General features: G+C 38.1%; 3 protein-coding genes and 1 long non-coding RNA gene across 10 annotated transcripts; 1 reads left to right on the forward strand and 3 right to left on the reverse strand.

Annotated features, from left to right (window-relative positions):
* Nucleotides 1–1901: 1901 nt before the first annotated feature.
* LOC124304593 (optineurin) lies at nt 1902–14122 on the reverse strand. 6 transcript variants are annotated; one of them, XM_046763015.1, is made up of 10 exons: nt 13884–14119; nt 13057–13385; nt 12638–12931; nt 12068–12499; nt 11771–11979; nt 11451–11673; nt 11046–11360; nt 10417–10692; nt 9670–9791; nt 9135–9599 (listed from the first exon to the last, which is right to left on the reverse strand). In XM_046763015.1, exons 1-9 carry the CDS (start codon nt 13912–13914, stop codon nt 9672–9674), a joined length of 2229 nt encoding a protein of 742 aa, XP_046618971.1. In that variant the 5' UTR covers nt 13915–14119; the 3' UTR covers nt 9135–9599; nt 9670–9671. The 6 variants fall into 6 exon arrangements, 5 of the variants coding, with proteins under 5 accessions (XP_046618974.1, XP_046618971.1, XP_046618975.1 ...); XM_046763018.1 differs by lacking the exons at nt 9135–9599; nt 9670–9791 and adding an exon at nt 1902–2017 and having other exon boundaries at nt 13884–14121; XM_046763019.1 differs by lacking the exon at nt 9670–9791 and having other exon boundaries at nt 13884–14120.
* Nucleotides 2024–3571, reverse strand: LOC124304595 (uncharacterized). Its single transcript, XM_046763023.1, has 2 exons — nt 3383–3571; nt 2024–3260 (listed from the first exon to the last, which is right to left on the reverse strand). The coding sequence occupies exons 1-2, from the start codon at nt 3383–3385 to the stop codon at nt 2880–2882; spliced, it is 384 nt and encodes a 127-aa protein (XP_046618979.1). The 5' UTR covers nt 3386–3571; the 3' UTR covers nt 2024–2879.
* LOC124304596 (heterogeneous nuclear ribonucleoprotein 87F-like) lies at nt 4962–6805 on the reverse strand. Of its 2 annotated transcripts, none has more exons than XM_046763025.1 (3): nt 6652–6805; nt 5380–5552; nt 4962–5295 (listed from the first exon to the last, which is right to left on the reverse strand). In XM_046763025.1, exons 1-3 carry the CDS (start codon nt 6670–6672, stop codon nt 5148–5150), a joined length of 342 nt encoding a protein of 113 aa, XP_046618981.1. In that variant the 5' UTR covers nt 6673–6805; the 3' UTR covers nt 4962–5147. The 2 variants fall into 2 exon arrangements, with proteins under 2 accessions (XP_046618981.1, XP_046618980.1); XM_046763024.1 differs by having other exon boundaries at nt 5380–5570; nt 6652–6688.
* LOC124304597 (uncharacterized) lies at nt 8513–9650 on the forward strand. The gene is made up of 2 exons (XR_006908228.1): nt 8513–8849; nt 9245–9650. It is a non-coding gene; the product is annotated as an uncharacterized LOC124304597 (long non-coding RNA).
* Nucleotides 14123–15296: the final 1174 nt, after the last annotated feature.

Raw genomic sequence — 15296 nt, forward strand, 5'->3', positions numbered from 1 at the left:
AAAGAGAAGTCAAACTCCATAAAGAACTTACAGAATCTACCGGACGTGCTGAGAGCGTGAAAAAACAAATCAATTCAATTCAATTAATACAACTTAAAAAAAAGAATTTTTTTTTCGAAATGTTTGAAACCATGAAGCTAATTTTCGTGCTCTTCTTCGTCGGAATTCTCGTTAAATTCTCCGAGGAGAAACCGGCAACTCCAGAATCCGCGACCATAACCGATTCCACGCCGTTTCATACCGCAGGAGAACCGGAAACCGATTCATCGAGCGAAAAAACAGCGAAAAATTCCTCGGACATTCACCACAAATTCTGGCCCCCCGTGGCAGAAGACATTCTTTTCGATCCGAGCTTAATTTTGACCCGATCCGTGAGGAACGTGGGAGATTCGACGGATTCAAAGCTCGTTCCGGAAAGAAACGAACACTTCGGAATGCCCGAGGATGCCGATAAAACCCTACGGAGGGTGGCTAGAAGCGCTGAACAGGATCTGGATGGCGCAGAGGACGGATTCGTAATCAGGCCACTTTTTAAATACCGACACGAGCAAAGAAGGAGATCAGAAGCCAGGCGATACCGAAGCAGGGATTCCGGCAATTATTATCCAAGATATCCGATATTTCCGGGAAAATGAATTCCCGCATGATTACAGTTACGTTGTTTTGATTTTAATTTTATTTCATCGTTTTAACTAGGTTATTACGTACTGATATGTTTACGCGATTGTGAATTCGAACCAGTCGTGCGATTACGTCGTGAAATAAAATTGACTAATCATTTTTTATCACTAAAATCGTAACACGTGGACGTGCTATGCGATTTAGTTATAAATATTGTATATGTTGCATTTGGGTGTAAAAATAAGGCTGATTTTGTAATATATGCGAATAAAACAGTTGGAAATAAGATAATATAATATCGACTTGGTGTTACGATATGATTCTCATATTTTTAACCCTCGGATTTGTATACCTCTAGAATTGTATAATTGAGTTTGAAATTCTTGCTAAAAGTCACAAACTCACAATGAAGCTTCTAAATTTGACAATCGAATTCGTACAGTCAAACAAGATTGTTAATTTCCTTATAATGCAACGCCTTCAAGGATTAATCGTCTCTTCACATTTATAAGATTTAAAACTGTAGAAATTTGAAATTATTCCACATGGCACAGTAGAAAGTTCACTCATTAAATAATCCAAATTACCATATTTATCCTATGGCGATCACATCACAGAATACTTATATGTGTAATAAAACGCCTTGCGTCATAAAACACAACATACGCGCGTGCAAGTCAAGTTGTCAACTGTGAAGCGTGATTAAATATTCCTTGCGTCACGATAAACGTTAAACACATATGTACGTTCAGTTGTCGATTAAACGGCACAGCAAAATTGATTTTTCTCTTCTTTCTTAACCAGGTTTGTAATTACGAAGCTTGGTAATTAAGATTGAATTATTTTAACGGTTTTAGTTTGATTTAATACCTGATCAAATCAAGAGTCGGAAAGTTGTGTGTGGTAATTTGAAACGGTTTTTTACTCGACACCAATTTTACAATCAAAAGAGAAACCGAAGAGGTATTTAAAGTTAATGTTATGGCGCTACTCTTCGTACTAGAACTAACCGACGACGTACATGTAAAACCCGGCGAAAATTTCAGACAACAGCTTATTCAGACAACGCTATTCTTCCACCGTTGTTCAAGTACCACTTCAATTCCTGGATGAATTTTTGTTGATGAAGATAGCAATAATTAATTCCCATAGGTGTACATAATTCAATTTCATTTAATATCACAAAACTACTATATAATCGTTAATAAAATTACATTACTTTACATTACGTGATTAATGCCATCATGCATTAAATATTAAATACTATTACATATCGCGTTTATGCGTTATAATAGTTATTATTATCGATTAAAAGATACTTTGGTGAATAGCTTCTGTGTGGCTATATGCGCATGAATATATGTCTAAAAATATAATCAGTATACCTACACGTACGCTACAAGTGATACGAAAAATATTGCAAAACTGTATCTAATTTCTAACCAAATATACATTCTACTTCGAGATCTTTTATTTTCACGTCAAATGCTTTCATGGAATTGATGTATTGGACACACAAATACCACTGATAGCATATACCGGATGACTTCCGTGATGCGCCCCATGAAGACCCCTAATTACAGGCAAATCAGGGTACATATCCACTCTGAGCGGCTCCGATGCTCTTTTGTTAGCACGCGGCTGGGGAACTCGGAGCTGCTCAGAGTGGATACGTACCCCGATTTGCCGACAATTAGGGGTCACTACGAGGTGCATCACGGAAACAACCCGGTGTAATCCACGTCTGTTATTTCGCACTGCAATATGACTAGCAATAGAGGCTAGCCGGTGCAGTGTTCGTCCTACAATGCTTATAACGTCAGTAAAAAGAAGAAAAAAAAATCAATTTTAAAAAACTAACGTGCCACACGTATGTGGCGTACCAAAACGTGAACGCTTCCCCCAGATCTTCCTCTTTTCAAGATTATTTAAAGTGTTTGATTTAAAACCAAGGGGGAAGCTGATTCGTCGTTTAAATGGTAATGGATATATTACGTGGCAAGAGAGCGCTCCTGTGCCTGGTGTAGGTCTTCTAATTCATAATCTCGGTCCTTCGGCCAGTTGCAAGCTAGGACTTTCAAGCCTTAGAAACAGTATCGCGCCGGCGTGATGTGCATGGTCAAAAGCCAGTCCAACTTCCTTAATATCAGGGTCCAGCACCCCGTGCTCTTAGGATGTGAATTGTTTATGCCGTCCTGGCGAATATTCCCGGTTAATTGTCCTTCGATCAGTACAGAATTAAGGATGTCGAAGAGGCTTCAAAAGAAGCGGCTACCACGGCGTCTCGCGTTCCTGATGCGCTGCCGGTAGGCGACTTGCTGACGGTAGACGAAAAGAGGTCGGAGCAGATTGGTTCCGGCCGCGGTTTCGAGGTCCTCGTTAGCCTTCGGTACCACTTCGACGCTGCGTTTTTCCAGGTCTTGGCCAACGAGAGGCACAAGAGTCGTAGACGCGATTGTAGAATCTTCTTGGCCGACTATCGCGGTTGTTCCTTCTTCTTGCAACCCGGCAAAATCTTGACTGACATCACCTTGGGTTGAGGTTTCGGCAACAGCCAAATGCCTGTCGTCGGCGACCTGAACCGGCATTGTCAGAGCGTAGGAGGTGATGGTCAGGATCAAAAAGATTGTGTTGAATGCCTGAAGAAGAAGAAGAAGAAGAAGAAAAAATTAGTGAAATCATGAATACAATCAAGGTCAGTGACCTACAAATTTGGTCAATCGATTTGTGTGATGATGATTGCAAGATTATTGATGCTTACCATTTTATCGGTCGAGGTTATCGTTGCTTTGATCGAGAATCAGACTCCGGAATTTTATATAGTGCGGATATTCGGTAAACTGCGGTATGTTGTACTGGATTGCAGATTCAATCGACTGGTTGTTGATGCTTCGAAGTTGTAGCAAATTCAACTTTGAAGAAAGGATCTTTCGAATTATGATCTGCTTTAACGAAGCTCAGAGTTGAGTATGATCCTGAACCGGGGTATCCAGGCATTTATACTACGTCATGACGTCAAATCGGGCCTGCTAAATGTTCAATGACGCTCTGAATGAGGTGATAACCGTCCCAGTAAACTCTTCATTGGCTTCGTTAAATTCCGCACACCTATCCTTCCCTATCCTTTCGCCCTGCATCTTACACACCCTGAACATACGTGCATTTACTCTACCTGCAATGCTCAGAACTGAAATCAATCAGCAATGTTCATTTTCCCCTAGTGACTAATTTAATGCGGAATAACAGAGAACCCTGTGCTTTTTCAGGGTTGAGACGTGAAAATCAGCCCTCTGTTTTCGGCCAATTGTACTCTCTTCTAGTCTTCTTCACGTTCAAATTAGCTATGGAATAAAATCGGGTTAGATTTAACGGGTTTCGATCGTCGTGCATTAGACCTGTATCAGTTCGATGAAATTGTGATTTCAAACGAGTTCCGTAGTATAAGGTTCATTATCCAACAACTTTAAAATTGAACGAGGCCATTCTACGGACCTCGAAGTTGAAGTTCCCTTGACTCAGATTCGGAATGCGTTAATCGAACTGTTTTGCCTCGGGCAGAGTGGAACCAGGTGAAAACTATAACAACTCATCCACCTGACGTTTGTCACGTATAACTCGTCACGCATCACTCGTGTGTTAATTGGAAGGTATAGTTTTAGTACAGTGAGCATTGTTATTCTTAGACTGCACCGCGTAATCACTGCTGCAAATATTTTCTCGTTGCAAGCTCCACGTAAGAGTTGTGTTTTCCGGAGTTTGATCATCGCACCATGTCGTCGTGAAGGCAACCAGACCAAATATTTTTGCATTTAAAATAAGGGCTCGATGTGCGAACCTGCATAGAGTTGGAAGTAAGAGAGATAAGACCGTGTTATCATTTCTAATTTCATCATCGTCATGTACCAGATATCTGAATTCTCGAATTCGAGTCTCGTTAATCGCACTGCGTAATATTTACTCTACACCGCGAGTCCCAAAATCTCTTTCTCAAACACGACGATGTTATACTGACGCATTTCACGCCAAACTACGTCAATGGACAGTTTAGTCGAACGGAATTGACTGTATAGCTATACTGCAGTAGGCGAATAAATACCTTTAACCATAATGAAAACAGAGTTGAAAAATTTTTATCGTATTTTGATAATTAGGAAATTAATTTTAGCGAGTCTAAAGGTAAAGAATTTCAGCCGAATCAGATCCCACAGCCTAAAATACAACATAATACTATGTATATTTTATCGCATTTCATGACGCATTCGTAACCATAAATTAATAATATTACTTAATTAGTGAATGGGGATATCAAAAGGTTCAGGAAAGAGAGGAACAATTCTGACTTACAAATCAGAATACAAAGTTATTTATTATCTATATCCTATATATAAGAGATGTCGTGACATATTTCTTTTGCAGCGATTACAAATGTCGGATGATAACTTTATAGGGTAAAATGGGTGTACAGCTATCGCTATATACATGATATTGCGTCAACGTCCCGGAAGGCCTTTTACTCCACCGGAAGTCTAGTACCAGTAGTTCGAATGCCATCCATGTCCTCTACCGCCCCAACCACCGCCGCCCCAACCACCACCGCCCCATCCATATCCAATTCTGCCACCCCATCCCCAACCCCCGTAACCGCTCCATCTGGGTTTGTAGTAGCTCGAGTATCTAAGATGAGATGAGAAAACGACGATATTGATGAGCATGGTTGGGTTCATAATTAGCGAAGGGTGAAACAATTGTCACACTCACCTCCAGTGCGAGGCTTCAGCGTCTAGGTCACTGTTGTCACCCGGTGATACATCACCCTCGAAACCTGGGACAGACTGAAAATCTGCACCTCCTGTGCCAACTTCCGGTCCGACTGGAGATCCGTCGACCGATAATATCCCGTAGACACAGGCAAAGACGGCGAAAATCAAAACCTGAGAGTACAAAAATTGCCAATTTCGTTAAGGTCAAGGTATGTTCAAGGATAAGTGTAAGCTACTTTGTACAGTTTGAGTAAAAATTTAGAATAATTTTTATAACTTGTTTCAATTAGTGCTGTGCTTTTAATCGATTGATCGTTTTTCCGATTAATCGATTCATCGATAATTTCGGCTAATTGTTTTATCAATTAATCGATAAATCGCACAAAATTTTCAGCGAGAAAAAACAACACAAAGGGATGAGTTTTGGCTTGCACGTAATTCACTTTAGAACGCTTTCATGTAAGTATACATTATCCTGTAGATTGCATGCGAGATGATCACTGAATTCTTATTTATGTAATTTGAAGTTCATACGCACGTCTGACGAGAAAAAAAATTATTCATTAGTCGCTGCGTAGGCATGTAAAATTACCAATTTTGTCATACACAACAGCTGAATTTGCCGTATCACTATTTACGTGTACGTGTACTACAATTTTATTGAAAGAAATGCATTGATCAGAATTTCTCATGATACAAGGGCATAAACAACACTATCAAAGCAACAAGTTAAGTTTCGGCAGATCTCTTTTCCTAACGCGTGCGACAATTTGTTATTCCTAACATCAGCGCACCGTGAATTATTCCGAAGGATTTCATGTTGTTGTCCAGTCCGATGTATAAATAAATGTAATTTAAAGCGTTAGGAAGCATGGAATGATCGGTTTTAAACTTCGAACAGTAAATACGAGATGAGCGATAAAGAAGCGAGTACATATTTTGAAGAAGGGCATATGACACGGTCTTCCTTGATCTTGTTGCCCAACTTCTTACGCTGTATTCTTCACCTTCGCTACAGTTAAAACAATTAGTGTGCTCTGAATTGTAAGGTATTGCAGAAGCGTGAACCACTCGGATCAACAGAAATTCTTTCCTCGCCTGTCAATGGATATTAATGGAGCAGGATTGTTCCGGATTTTGATCAAGCATTGAGGAGGATTTCAAAAGTATTTTCAGCTTGTTGATTCTCTCGATTTCACAAGAAATTCACGATACGTAGTAAAAAAATAATAAATCTATATTGATTGAATCTAACGATTGCAATACTTACAATATACGTTGGTCGCAACATGACGAAAACAGATGCAAACTGAATCCTCGCTGGTCCGAATCAGCTTTATATTACATCCAAATCCTGCTTCATCCCCTCTTCAAAAGATCCATGGGGGATTCCCATGAAAATATATGCATCAGCGATCTCGTACGCGTGTAATAATACTTGCAAATACTCGCCGTCTGAGTGAGTTAAGCACTTGATACTCGTTATGTGGGTAGAAAGACGTCGTTTCTCAGACTGACAAGGTATACATTAAATTGTACATTAGTGATATGTATGCATATACGCATCGCATGATTCCATGTTTCCTCAACTATTCTTATATTTCCAAATATATCCAAACAAAGAGGCGAGGTCCTGCATTCGTGAATCGTACAAGAGAGAAGATAAAGTAGAAAAATTACGAAACGTCAGGACATTCCTTAAACTAAATCACAAACAATGCGAATATCATGGAAAAATTATCTCTTCACAAGGTGTAGAAGATCCAACGGTCGAGTTTAACGGAATAAAAATTGAAAATTTGAATTTGGAACGGTGCAGCGGTATCTTGTTTTGGCGCCAGAATTTTAGCAATCAGATAAAACAAAACAAGATCACCGCAGTTACTCTTATATGTGCTTCTTAAATATGACATGAAATTTTCGAAGGGGTAAAATAAATGTTTGTTTATTATTTTCCTTGTCCGTTTTCAATCTGGCGAACAAGCGCAAACCGCAATCCTTTATTGATTGTATCCAATTACCATGATCAAATTTCATGATGTCCTGTACATTGAGATACTGAGCTCAAGAACTGGGCGGAATAGCTTATATAAATATAGATTCGGTACGTCTGGAAGAATGATTAAATCAATGAAAAAATGGAAACGCGATATAAAGGCATCACATATAAGCCTTATCTAGTGAATAAAACTATACATACATTGGCGACGTGTAGTTGACCTCAGCGTTCTCCAGTCAAGGCCAGGGAATTTTAACGTCCTCAGAAACCACATCCTGCATTGAAAACGTACGAATTATACGTGGTGGATGGATCGGCATTCTACATATGCATGAACACACGCTGTTTCACTGTCTTCGGTGTCTCTTACACCGAATGAATATAAGAAGGAAGATGCTGGTAGCTAATGCGGATGATCGATCATCTCCCTCACATTTCTGCAGAAATTTGATATAAAGTGTTGCCCCCCCCCCGAATAATCGAGAACGCGCAGAGGTCATTTTTCACGAGCAAATCTCAGTCGCAGGTATAACGATTATGCGTATGTACCTACATGCCACAGGTGAGTTGCTATATTTAGCTATAAATGCACATCTTTGCGGTCGAAACTGGGAAAGCCGGTTGATGCGCAGCTAAAATAAATACTTGATCTCAAAAAATAATTTCAAGCCAAAAATTAATTCATGTATTGCGTATGGGGCGATTGTTTATGGCTAAGTGTATGGAATTTTCATTCCCACGGTATTTACAAAAATTATACGCATAGGTATAGAAAAACAAGAGAGAAAACTTTGTGTCAACGAAAATGCTATTGACGCGGTAAAACTTTGTGCATAATTATATTGATGATTGAAGACACGTGTTATTGTACAATATGCTGTTTACACCATAATTCAAAGATAAACATTCGAAGATGATAAATTAATTGAAAATATTGCTGAGAAATGCATCTTTCGTTTCTTATTCAAATCATGCATGCATTACCGGGTATATATTTGCGCATTACTTATTGCAAGTACAGTACGTGTGGGTATTTATTTTTTTTTTTTTTTTGCAGCTACGCGTATATTCGTCTTTTCATGCCATATTTCCGATTCAATATTGCGCTCGAAAATTGAAGAAGTAAATAATTTTAAGTGCTGCGTGATTTTCATTGATATTACATTTGAGAAAGTTAACCGTAAAAAATAATTTGAATAACTGGAAATTCCGCGTCACGGTTAGTCGAACGTAGTAACAATTTTTTTTAAATATACACCTTTTTTCATCTCCCTTTCTTTTACGTAAGAGTACAGAAATAGTATGTAATAAACGTTGTACGTGCATCCGGAAACGTAGTTATCGCTTATGCTTTATTTATAACTACATCCGAGGAATTTTTAATAAGATATAAATGACGTGAAAAAAGGAAAGAAAAACGAACATTTACCTACTCGTGAGGAATACAAAAATCGCCAAGATTTCATAAGGTAAAATCCTTGAAATATCCAGCGTTGAAGATCGGTGAAAAACCTCTGAATTATCAATCGTTCAAACAATGAGTCAAGCCAGCTGCGTAACAATTCACTGAATTTACATACTGAAAGTGATAAGTGATCATGGAAATATACAATTGTTTCCAGGATCAATGCCGAAAGAATTACCTAAGAATTCGAGTAAAATGAAATTTCTAGCGATTATTGCGGAAAATTAGACGTTTAAAATTTACGAGCAAAAGAAATGTCGTAGAAAAAACAACAACACACGAGTGAAAATTATTTCAATATTTTTATTTGTATACTGTATATGAAAATAGGCACCGAAATTTTCGGCCGTATTCTTTTTCAATATTGTTAGATAATTATTTAACATTTTTATTTTACAGAGGATACAATCATCGCCCTATAAAAACTGATTAATAAAGTGAATGAGAAAAAAAAGGAGATTTCTAAAAGAAATCATCACAATAATAAATCACATGGTTACAAGTCAAAAATAATGTTGATAATCCATATTCAAGTAATCTCGTTACAAATTAAACACGTTATACACATATTACATCTAAGTTAGGATAGATAAAAATTATTTTTCTAAGTAATAAAAGCTGTACATAGGTTCTACTGTGTAAATCTACACGAAGCAGAGGCGTTGGAATCCATTCTGTTACTCGACAATGAGCGGTTGAGGATGAACATATTCAGTCCATATAATTGCAAAGATGCCATCCGTGCCGTTCGTTACTACGTGTGAACTTACCACAGAAATAACAGTAACGTCTGGAAAACTGTATTTAAAAAAATGCCAAAATACCATCACTGAAGATCTAAACATGCTTCAACGTGCTCCTGGAGAGGTCTTAGCGCTCTGAAAGATAGGCTGCACTTTGGACATGAAAATGCAGTGATAACTGACGTTGGTAGATAGTCCGAATCCTAGAACGAAATCGATTTCCTGTGAGAAGGAAATTTCCTCTCTCTTTTCTCCAATATTTATTCTAATTACATTGATTAAAACACCACAATGATTATTTACCGTGTTGTTCAAGTCGTTGTGTGTAATATTATGAAGGCTAGATATTCAATGTATAACAAGCTACAATGGAACAGAGATAAACAATTTGTGTAACTAACTTACTCTTGTTCCGAAGAAATTCAACGCAATAAGCAAAGTTAACTAAGAGTGAAGTTGTTGTAAAAAGTAGTAGGTTGATTCCAGACTATTTAAAAAGTTGTAAGACTTGGTGAAAATCTTGCACAGTAAGTCACAAACATCACTGTAAGCCTCAATTTTACGCAAAACGGTATCACTCTTAATATATCCGTTTTTCAATTAAATCACTAGTGTACTGGGAAGTAAATAAAACAAATACACTCGCCTCTAAAACAATTTCCGGTATGCTAGTCGTCGTTTGTTAGTAGTATTAATAAATAGTAGAGTTCGTGATTCGTGAGTTGTTAATTTTAGTAAAACGTAGATGATCGCAAAATACAGCCTAGTCCTAGCGGAACCAAATAAGACCAATCCACAATAAAATGAAATTATTGAATTGATGTTTACCTCTTCGCGATGTTCCCCTCCACTAGCAGTTACTGATTGTTGTTGTTGTTGTTGTTGTTGTTGTTGTTGCTGGTGCCGCGACTGCTGTTGTTGTGCTCTTGGCGACGAACGCCCTTCCAAGTTTTCAACTAAATCCACCTGCATTTGACGCATTTTTTTCAATTCATGAATAAGTTTTTCATTTTCTGCCGACAATCGTTCCCTGGCTTCTCTTTCCTCTTTAAAATCTGTCTCGTAAATTTTCACTTGTGCTAATAACAGGGGGTGTTTTTCAGCCTGTAATAAGAATGTAAATAAGAATAAAAGAAAATGTGTAGCTTTAATCGCCATTACATCGATTATTCGTGTTGCAACTAATGCAGCTACAGCCACGAGTAGTGGAGTAGAAAATGAATGCATAGATTTAGTTTATCTGGGGTGTATTCAAGATGCCATAGTAATCAGATTTGATAATATACAGAGTTGTCGTACATACACTAGTGCTCCGACGATACTCGTGTCACAACTGATCTTCTAATTCGTCTCATTCTTACACCTTTATGATAGACACACAGGCACACAGACACACAAATGCACGCATACATTACACAAGGTATCATATCAATTTTAACAATTCGCATAATACTGACCTCTGATTTTAAAGATTTAATCTCCAGATTCAATAGCTCGAATGTTTCCTTATCAGTTGTTCGGCATTTTTCCAAGTATACGTTTCTATTCTGTAAATGTTTGATGGCTTCTTGCAATTTTATCACTTCCTCTTGATCCTGTTTTTGACACTTTTCTTTCAGTGCATTTATTGCTTTCTTTTCTTCATTAAGATCCTTTTTTTCTTGCAAAATACTTGCTTTCATAGCTTCTAAAAGTAGTCTCTCCTTGGCCAAATTTTGCTCATCGTCAACTGCCGATTTTTGTGGACTTTCTTGTGTCACCGCCACTGAGGCCTGTGAAAAGAATTTACAATTTCAACAAGATACTGTCGGTCCTAATTTTCACCCATTATTCAATGTATTTAAACAGGATATCTTCCTCACATTATTATCTCTTAAGGAACTCAGCTTATCATTTTCCGCGTGTAAAATTTCCAGCTCGTACAACAACGAGTTGAAATCGGAAAATATTTTTTGGAATTGACTTTGAGCTTTTGTCAACTCTTGCCTTTCGTTAATCATAGCCTGCCGCTCTTTGGTCAATCTGGCTTGGCAGCTCCTCAACTTGTCACGCTTTTCCTGCTCATTAACACCAAGTCCTTCTTTCCTAAAAAGCAAAACATCGATTAAACCAACCGCTATCGACGCGAAAAATATCAATATTTTATGGTGCTTGCTCAGATCCTTCATTTCCAAAGACTTACTTTTCCGGCTGCTCTAAATCTTGTAAAAGTTCGATTAATTCCTTCAGACACTCTTGTACATCGATATATCGTGTTGCGTACTTAGCATATAATTCTGATAAACGGACTAATGTTTCGTTGTATTGTTTCACATTTTCGTTAAACTGGACATGATCTGGAGAGGGCGGATGGCTGGAGTCACGAGTTCGAATTTCAATTGGCGCAAATGTCTATAATAAAACTAATCATTCAATACATACAGTCAGAAAAATTACTAAAAACCGCTAATCAAGTTCTAAAATATATAATCAGACCTACATTTTGAGAGGAAACGTTCAACTGGCATTCCAAAGAATTGATCAATCCACGAAGATGTTCAATCTCCTTTTCTTGTTCAATAATTTTATCTTTCCACGGTTTGGATGGCTTGGTTTGTTCTGACGTAGAAATTATACTGAAATCTGCAAGGCTTGCCAGTTCCTCTTTTTCCTTTAAATTTAACTGCAGTTTTTCCAAGTCAAGATTTAACTTTTCAATTGTTAACTTGGCATGCTTTAACTGCTGACTAAGGTGCTTGGATAAAGCTGTGTAATGTTCGACCTCAGCGGTCAACCGGTAACAAACTGTCTTTGTATCATTCACTTCTTTAACTAACTTAGAATTTGCTGCCTCAAGTTCAACTTCTCTTGGAGATTGAAGTGATTTTTGCGAAAGTAAGGTTGTTTGCAGCTGGATTTCTAGATCTTCTATCTGTTCAGTAATGCGAAAGATAATTGAGATATCTTGTAATGTTAAACCCAATGCATTGTATCAATGTGAGAGCAAATTCATAGAATTTCACGTTTCATTTAAAACTAAAATAAAATGGAATTAGAAGTTGATCTCAACCTTTGAATCGTTGATGTTCGACGGTACCGAGTCCTTTGAAGCCTTGACTTTTAATTCTGCGTTTTCCTTCCTCAATTGATTGATTAGTGCCTTAGTTTCACTGAATTTTTGCTTATGGCTCTGATGCACTTTCATTATCTCTTCTTGCCAAGCTGCCAAAACATTGAACTGTTGTTTCATGGCCAAATTATTTTGCTTCAATGTTTCCTTGAGTTTGACATTTTCTTGAAGTAGTTCCTTGATCTTTTTTTGGGTCTCTTCGATGCTCAATGAGGAAATCAACGAGCTATAATCCTGAGGTGAAAGGAATAAATAATGGTAAAGCAGTTCAAGTAATTAGCATGCAAGTTCGCAGTTTGTACAGTCAACTTTGATAAATATAAATGAACAGCAATACCAATTCATCATCAATAACTCACAGTCGACATACTCTTCTGTTGAATCTGAATGTATGATGCCATCGAAGAGGCTTGTATCGAATTCAGCGAATCACTTCCAAAAACAATAAATGACTCCTCATCTTGATCCTGAGTAATCGGAGCTGATGGAAAGTTGGTTAGACCAGACCCTGACATGCTGAGATCAGTCTGGCCAGTCACGGGCTCGTCTAACTTGAATCTTGGTTTGCCATCTTTCATTATTAAACCGAGACTCCGAAGATGATTCTCATCAGTCACTCCAGCCTTTATATTAGCCTCCAGTAGACTAGCAGGGTCGATTGTTTCTATTGGAGGAGAATCCTGGGGACCTAAAATTTGAATATCGACAATCAAAGACTTGCAGCGAAGAAAAAATTTTTTGATTCCAATTTGATTCCAATGACTAAAAACCCTAAGTACGTTGAGTTTACTATTTGAAGATTATGGTTTTATTTGCGACGAGTATGAGGAGGATCTATTATAATGATTTAGATAATCTCGCATGCAGTGACTCATAGATCGCAACATGATTGTCAGAAACGTCAACATTGTATTAAATCATGTCTACTAGAAGGAAAGGATGAATATTATTCTGGCGTGAACGGAAATGGCCAAATTACAACGTATTCGCCAATGATTTTTCACATTAGTTTGATTTAGTTGAAGTTATCACGTGCGTAAAAAGTCTTCGCATCATGCTCGAAATTCAAATCGTTTGAACGAAACAAAGAGAAAAAAAAAAACGGTGAGCCGCGACAGTTAAGAATTGACGTCAGGTTCTGACGCATTATCGTTTAATCGAATGCAGAAAATTTTAGATGACTTACTGGCTTTGTAGGACTTTTGAACATTCTCCATTTCACCTGTAAAACCCACGTCTGGATTAATTTATTTATAACTCCTCATTTCAACCTAATATATCTCACGCAAGTTGAATGCCAATTTTTACGCTCTTTGACGGGACTTCATGGGATTTGTAGCAGTCGAGAGAGTTTCCCTGGCCTTTTATTTCATGTTTTCGAAGAATCTCGACGTACTAGCGCCATGAAGTGAGTTTTTAAACTAATTTCCGATGATAACCGCATGTCGGTAACTAACTCGCATTCACCGTTATGAAGGCAGTCGATGACGCAGATTACAAACTAAAAAAAGCTGAAGGCTGGCTTTCAATCAAGAGAGATAGTTCGAAGGTGAAGTGCTGTCTCTCTCGCACCAGTACAGTCATTCAAAAAGCTTATACAGCCCCTTCGCACACAGTCTTCCGTGATTTTTGCGTAGACTGTCCCACGCATGCGCAGTAGCTAGTAGAAAGAGACAGCAGACACTTCACCTCCGAGCTATCTCGATTGGCTGAAGGAGTGATCGTGTTCCAGTTGTAGTTCAGTAGATCGGCATACTTCATCCGTGGCTGAGGTGCGCGCCTAACTTCAACCGGTCGAGACTTGCCTGCAACATCAAGTGATTCGTGCGTAATTCGATCAGTGCTTTTTTACAAAATTTGATTCCAGTGAACCGCAGAGGAGACCGAGGCCCCAAGGAAAGACAAATTTTCGAAATTATATTACCTGGCGTTAAAATGTCAAAGTGCGGTTTGTATCACGCTTGCATTACTGTATGCTATTATTCAATTGGACGATTATGATGAAGTGCTGCAATTCGTTTTTGCATCGATCAAAAACTTCCGAGTAAATTGTGTGGAAATATTTCCGAAACACAGACGGTTTATACGAGGTGCGATTAAATCGGAATGTGTTTCTTATTCAGTGCAAATAGATATCAGCGTTTCAGGCAACAAGCGTGATTTCAATGTTAGAAAAATGATAAGCTACCACATCAACTGGTGAGTCAAATGATTTTGTACATATTCACTAATTTCCTGTACAATTTGATACTTGTATCAATTCTCTTCATCCAATCTCGTACCCGGCCTTTATTTCGCATCTGCGAATAACAATCCACATCGCAAAGTGTCGGATTGATCAAAATGCGAATGTGGATTGTGTTTCTACCGAATTTTGTGACAAATCCAAATTTTTACAGTACTTTATTAGAAACTAATCAGCCACACGTTTTTGCGTGTCCTTGAATCACATGGTCAATCGACCGCGCTTCTCACGCTCTTTATAATAAAATAAGACGCTGCCTATAATGTGCTGAGCAAATAACGAAATTTTCAAGTACATGCGCCTTTTGAGCGACGACTTAACGCCTTTCGATTCCGAGAAACACCACGGCGTTAT

The sequence above is a fragment of the Neodiprion virginianus genome, chromosome 5, assembly GCF_021901495.1.
Source record: "Neodiprion virginianus isolate iyNeoVirg1 chromosome 5, iyNeoVirg1.1, whole genome shotgun sequence".
Classification (NCBI taxonomy): Eukaryota; Metazoa; Arthropoda; class Insecta; order Hymenoptera; family Diprionidae; genus Neodiprion; species Neodiprion virginianus.